The 6934-nt window shown below is 39.1% G+C and overlaps 1 protein-coding gene across 1 annotated transcript; it reads left to right on the top strand.

The window, feature by feature from the left end:
- The first annotated feature begins 1365 nt into the window (after window positions 1–1365).
- LOC142537620 (uncharacterized) lies at window positions 1366–6300 on the top strand. The gene is made up of 3 exons (XM_075643120.1): window positions 1366–2278; window positions 4062–4443; window positions 6228–6300. The coding sequence occupies exons 1-3, from the start codon at window positions 1366–1368 to the stop codon at window positions 6298–6300; spliced, it is 1368 nt and encodes a 455-aa protein (XP_075499235.1).
- The last annotated feature ends 634 nt before the right edge of the window (window positions 6301–6934 follow it).

Here is a 6934-nt window from a genome sequence, read left to right as displayed (position 1 = left end):
TAAGTTTTCTTCTCCTCTAGTGTTCTACATGTAGAGGAGTGATTTTCACCTAGAATAGATATAGTAATTGAATTAATGATATGTTTGACAGCATAGGAACAAGGAACATCGTCTCAAACCGGTGTTCTTACGCTTGGACACTAAGTTGGCATGTTCTTGAAGTAATACATGAGTAATATTATGAATTTCAAATGCTTCTCATTTTCTATTGCTATATGTACATTGTTAGTATGTTTATTGATGAAAACATAGCACCATATTCCATTGTTATGTATTAAATATGTAAGGAACTCATGAATATTGAAGATGGGTGCTATGTCATGAACATGAACATGGACATGAAAGGAAAAGGACTGATTTTTACATGATATAGAGCTTGTTGACATCATGGGTGGTTTTAAGTCTACCAAAGCTATTGGCCAATATATGGTCATGGGGCGTGGGGTTGCCAAAGGTTGCTCCCTGACGTCCAACACAGTAGTAGCTATATAATAAAGCAAGCACGGTAGTACAGGTCAACTAATGAGGCTCAAGTACAAAAATGAACATTGAATATATGCTACGGTATGACATGTTTTTAAGATTCATTATTGATCATGACTTGATATGTATGTTCCTTCGATGCATATTGATACGTATAAGTGCCAACTTATTGAGTTTTATAAACTCACGTAGCTCATGTATTACAGGATCAAGTAATGAAGATATATAGGATGCCGGTTCGCCAATGGATGCTTGTAACGTGCCTCACCTCGACAAGAACCGGGACTTCTTATTGTGTAGCTTCCGCATATGTATTATAATGAATTGGATGTCAGGGTTTGAAACAAGTTACACGATATGATACAATGTATGTTTGTATATGTAAATATGTTTCTATGTATATATGAATGTTGTTGCTTGGGTTTGGGCTTATACAAATATAGGGACATCATGTCAAAATTTTTATAAACCGTCAATTTGATGCCCTTGTTTGATCTACTTCATACTATAGGTATATCATTTAAACCCTATTTTGATTATGGTAATTATGCTAAGTATAGTGTAAGGGTGTGACATTTTTATGGTATCAGAGCCCACGGTTCTTCGACAGGGAAGACACTGCACTTCATCCACACATGGGGAACTCGGCAAGTAAGTATCTTTGTGTCCCATAGTTTATGCTAAGTTATGTCTCTCTGTGATCTATATGTAGGATCAAACACGATGCCACCTAAACGTAAGGTACAGGAAGGAGAGTCATCTAAGGGCAAGGCCACAGCAGTCGAAGGTGAGGACAGTGCACCACGACCTATAGATGATTTTGCTTAGCTGCTCCAACAACAAGCGAAAGTTCATGGGGAGCAGATACAACAATTACTGGAGATGCAATGGACTACACATGAGCAGGCACAAGCACAAGCCATAGTACACCGACATGGGCCTGTTCAAACCGATGTGTATGATCGTTTTCGACGTCTGAATCCTCCTGAATTCATGGGAAGCACTGATCCAGCAGTAGCAGAAGAGTGGATTAAGTCATTGGAGTCCATCTTCTCCTATCTTCATATGGAATATGCTGATAAAGTCACTTGTGCTATCTTTTTGTTAACAAAGCATGCAAGGATATGGTGGGAGAGTGCTAGAGTTGCATTACCGGTTGGACCATTGACATGGGGAACTTTCAAAACTGTGTTTTACAACAAGTATTTCAGTAAAGATGTACGAGCCAAGAAAGCCAGTGACTTCTTGAATTTGAAGCAAGGGACCATGTCAATGACGGAATACATACAACAATTTGAGGCCGGAGTCCAATATGTACCATATATTGCACAAGATGACACTAGTAAGGGCGAACATTTCATGCGGGGACTTCGCTCTGAAATTAAAAGAGATGTACGAATGTCGAAAGTTGCTACGTATGGGGAGATAGTGGAAATAGCACTTATGGCTGAACAGGATGAGCAAGACATTGACAGAGACAGGCAACAACGAAGGCAGCAGTACTTTCAGAAGAGTCAAGGAACAGGACAAGGCAAAAAGACCGATAACAGAGGTACTAGACCAGAGGAATCACGTGGCAAGGGTCCCCCTCGACGTAAAGAACAGGACAGACCACCTTGTCCTAAATGTGGCAAACTTAATGGCGGGGAATGTACGCAAGGTTCTAATGTCTGTTATCGTTGCAAGAAGCCAGGGCATCTCGCCAAGAATTGTCCAGGAAGTTCTGAGAAAGTACAGGGACGCCTTTTCTCCATGACCAAAGAAGAAGTGGATGCGGATACATCGATGATCACCGGTATGTTCTTGATTTCTGGTATTACTGCTATTGTTTTACTAGATTCAGGAGCCACACATTCCTTTATTTCGGAATCGTTTGTAAGGAGACTGGGCATTACAGCAAGTACAACAGAGACACACTCGCTATAGCCTTACCTTCCGGGCAAGAATTACAGACATATCAAATTGTGCGAGGGTGTCCAATATATGTTTAAGGCCATCAGATGTATGCTGACTTGATAGTTCTAAGAATGACTGATTTTGATGTGATATTGGGAATGGATTGGCTCTTGAAGTACAGAGTTACTATTGATTGTGGCAAAAAGATGATCAAGTTTGCACCTGCAGGAGCTGAACCATTCACAGTAGCAAGTGCAGGTATATCCTTACCTCTTCGGATAATCTCTTGTATGAAGGCTTGTAAATTACTACAAAAGGGGTGTCAAGGATATTTAGCATTTGTGTTAACTATTGATCCACCTGTTTGTGAGTTAAAAGATACAGATGTTGTTTGTGAATTTCCAGAGGTATTTTCTGATGATGTAACAGGCTTACCCCCAGATAGAGAGATCGAATTTGTAATTGATGTTGTGGCAGGGACTCATCCGATCTCAAAAGCTCCTTATCGATTAGCTCCTACAGAAATGAAAGAATTGAAAGAACAGTTACAGGAGTTTCTTGATAAAGGGTTTATTAGACCGAGCTTTTCACCGTGGGGTGCACCTGTTTTGTTTGTGAAAAAGAAAGACGGTACCCTTCGTTTGTGTATTGATTATAGGGAGTTGAACAAGGTGACAATAAAAAATAAGTATCCACTCCCCAGAATTGATGATTTGTTTGATCAATTACAAGGAGCTGCCATTTTTTCGAACATTGATTTACGATCAGGCTATCATCAACTAAAAGTGAAATCAGATAATATCTCAAAGACTGCCTTCCGAACCAGATACGGGCATTATGAATTTCTTGTAATGCCATTTGGACTAACGAATGCACCAGCTGCTTTCATGGATTTAATGAACATAATTTTCAAGCCATTTCTAAACAAGTTCGTGATTGTGTTTATAGATGATATTCTCATCTACTCACGAACTGTAGAGGTGCATCGAGAACATCTGGAATTAGTTTTGAAAACTTTGAAAGATAAACATTTATATGCCAAATGGAAGAAATGTGAATTTTGGCTTGAACAAGTATCATTCTTGGGTCATATCATTTCAAAAGAAGGCATATCAGTGGATCCAAGTAAGATTGAAGCTGTTAATAACTGGCTACGACCTACCACTGTTACCGAGGTACGTAGTTTTCTTGGGTTAGCTGGTTATTACCGTCGGTTTATAGCGGGATTTTCTAAGATAGCATTGCCTTTGACTTCTTTAACAAGAAAGAATGTGAAATTTGTATGGAACGAAGCATGTGATCACAGTTTTCAATAGTTAAAGGCAAAATTGACATCAACACCAGTCCTTGCTATACCAGAAGGACCAGGAGCTTTTGTGGTATACAGTGATGCTTCGAAACAAGGTTTAGGAGCAGTTTTAATGCAGCATGGGAAGGTGATTACTTATGCCTCAAGACAATTGAAGGAATATGAAAAGAACTATCCCACACATGATTTAGAACTGGCAGCAGTGATATTTGCGTTGAAAATATGGCGCCATTATCTGTATGGACAACGGTGTGAAATATACACGGACCACAAGAATTTGAAATATTTATTCACGCAAAAAGAATTGAATATGAGACAACGACGTTGGTTGGAATTAGTAAAGATTATGATTGTGTTATTAACTATCATCCAGGTAAAGCCAATGTGGTTGCGGATGCATTAAGTCGAAAGTCCAGTTCTATTACTGCAATGCAAATACAAGAACAGATTTTATGGGATTTACAGAACTTGAAGATTGATGTTATTCCAAAAGGGGCTGTAATCCAGTTATCATCCATCATGATTCGACCAACGCTTGCAGACAGGATTAAGGTCGAACAAAAAACAGATAATGAATTACAGCAATTGAGGCAGCGAGATGAAGAAAAAGGAAATTTGAACTTTGAATTGAATTGGGAAGGAATATGGACATATCGAGGGAGATTGTGTGTGCCAAAGCAAGGAACGATTAGAACCGACATTCTTATTGATGCTCATGCTACTTCTTATTCGATCCATCCAGGAGGCACAAAAATGTACAAGGATTTGAAACCATTATTTTGGTGGCCAGGTATGAAAAAGGACATTGCTCAATTTGTTGCACAATGTCTAACTTGTCAACAAGCCAAGACTGAACATCAAAGACCAGCAGGACTCCTGAAACCACTACCCATTCCTGAGTGAAAATGGGAACATATCATAATGGATTTCATCCTTGGTTTGCCAAGAACACAAAGAGGATTCAATGCTATATGGGTTATTGTGGATCGACTTACAAAATCAGCTCACTTTCTTCCGGTGAAGACCACATACACGATGAATCAATATGCTGAAGAATACATCAAAGAGATAGTGAGACTTCATGGCATCCCAGTGTCCATTGTATCTGATAGAGATCCCAAATTTACGTCTGCATTTCGGAAAAGTTTACATCATGCTATGGGAACTCGATTAGCATTTAGTACAGCATTCCACCCTCAAACTGATGGACAATCAGAACGAGTGAATCAGATCTTAGAAGATATGTTGAGGGCATGTACTATTGACTTCCCAGGTAGTTGGGACAGTAAACTACCTTGGCTGAGTTTACATATAACAATAGCTATCATTCAAGCATTGGAATGGCACCATATACTGCATTATATGGTAGAAAATGTCGATCTCCAGTACATTGGGATGAAATAGGAGAAAGGAAATTATTAGGCCCTGAATTGGTACAATAGACAGCTGAATTGGTAACCAAGATCAGAGAAAGAATGCACACTGCCCAGAGTCGACAGAAAAGCTATGCTGATGTGCGACGTCGTCGATTGGAATTTCAGGTTGGTGACCATGTATTTGTAAAGATATCACCATTGAAGGGCATTTTGCGTTTTGGTAAGAAAGGAAAATTGAGTCCAAGATATATCGGTCCATTTGAAATCTTGGAAAGAATAGGAGACAGGGCCTACCGATTTGCTTTACCACCGAACTTATCCAACGTTCATAATGTTTTTCACGTTTCCTTGCTACGAAAGTATTTGGCCAATCCTTCTCACGTTCTTCATTACGAACCATTAGAGCTTGCATCGAATCTCTCGTATGAAGAACGACCAGTCCAAATCCTTGATAGGAAATCAAAAGTGTGACGAGGCAAGGAAATACCCATGGTAAAACTGTTATGGCGCAATCATGCAATCGAAGAAGCAACGTGGGAGCGAGAAGACGAGATTCAACAGAGATATCCTGAACTATATGGTACGTCAAATTTCGAGAACGAAATTCTTTGAAGGAGGGGAGAATTGTAATGCCCGGTTACTCGTACAAATGATAATAATGCTTTTATGTCGTTTATTACGTAGTTAATTAGCTCATTAGATTTCACGTGATGATTGAGGTATCAATATTGAGATTGAACATGATATTTATATTGTCCATGGTGTATTGAGAATGAATATGGGTCTAAATAATGATAGTAAGATGTGTACGTAGAAATAGTGTAATAGAAGTGGTGGGAAATGAGATGAAAATATGGTAGTTCGTACGGGTTTTAGCATAATCATTGGAATATTGATCCAAATTGTGTGAGGCCATAACCATTAGAAAGCTAAGATATAAGGTTACAATTTTCACGTTTTGAGTTTTGTCCAAATCATTGTGGAAGACAAGCCAAAAGCGCCCCGAAGTGGGTCGTGTGTATCGTCACTCTTACAATGACACATGTTGGGAGAATGGGCATAAATTTTTACTCAGACCTCTAAATGACATGAAACTAGTGGAAGATTCAAGCCAAGACATAGAACTACAACTTTCCTGTTTACCACTTTTTCAAATTATGAAGGGAAGAGACGTTTCTAGAGCAATCTTTGAGGAACCAGTGCGCAGAGGCAGAATGGGTGGCGCCCGAGCGGTAGGATTTTACCGCCCGAGCGCCCTTGCACGAAAGATCTTGGTTTTGGACAGAATGTTCCGCGCTCGAGCGGTAGAAAATGACCGCCCGAGCGCCGCCTTTCATATAAGAAGATAATTTTCGACTTTTCTAAGCACTTCCATCAGTTTTCCAAACCTTTTCATAGCAAAGCTCGAGAGGAAATCAAGAAATTTTCTTCCAAAAGCCCCTTTCTTCATTCCTTTCATCACCTTGAGGTAAGAACTTAGTTCTCCATCACAAGGACATCATATATGTGTAAGTTTTCTTCTCTTCTAGTGTTCTACATGTAGAGGAGTGATTTTCACCTAGAATAGATATAGTAATTGAATTAATGATATGTTTGACAGCATAGGAACAAGGAACATCGTCTCAAACCGGTGTTCTTACGCTTGGACACTAAGTTGGCATGTTCTTGAAGTAATACATGAGTAATATTATGAATTTCAAATGCTTCTCATTTTCTATTGCTATATGTACATTGTTAGTATGTTTATTGATGAAAACATAGCCCCATATTCCATTGTTATGTATTAAATATGTAAGGAACTCATGAATATTGAAGATGGGTGCTATGTCATGAACATGAACATGGACATGAAAGGAAAAGGACTGATTTT

This window comes from Primulina tabacum, chromosome 2 (genome assembly GCF_025594145.1).
Source record: "Primulina tabacum isolate GXHZ01 chromosome 2, ASM2559414v2, whole genome shotgun sequence".
Lineage (NCBI taxonomy): Eukaryota > Viridiplantae > Streptophyta > Magnoliopsida > Lamiales > Gesneriaceae > Primulina > Primulina tabacum.
The sequence above is the reverse complement of the archived record's forward strand: the minus strand, read 5'-3'. Positions and strand labels throughout refer to the sequence as shown.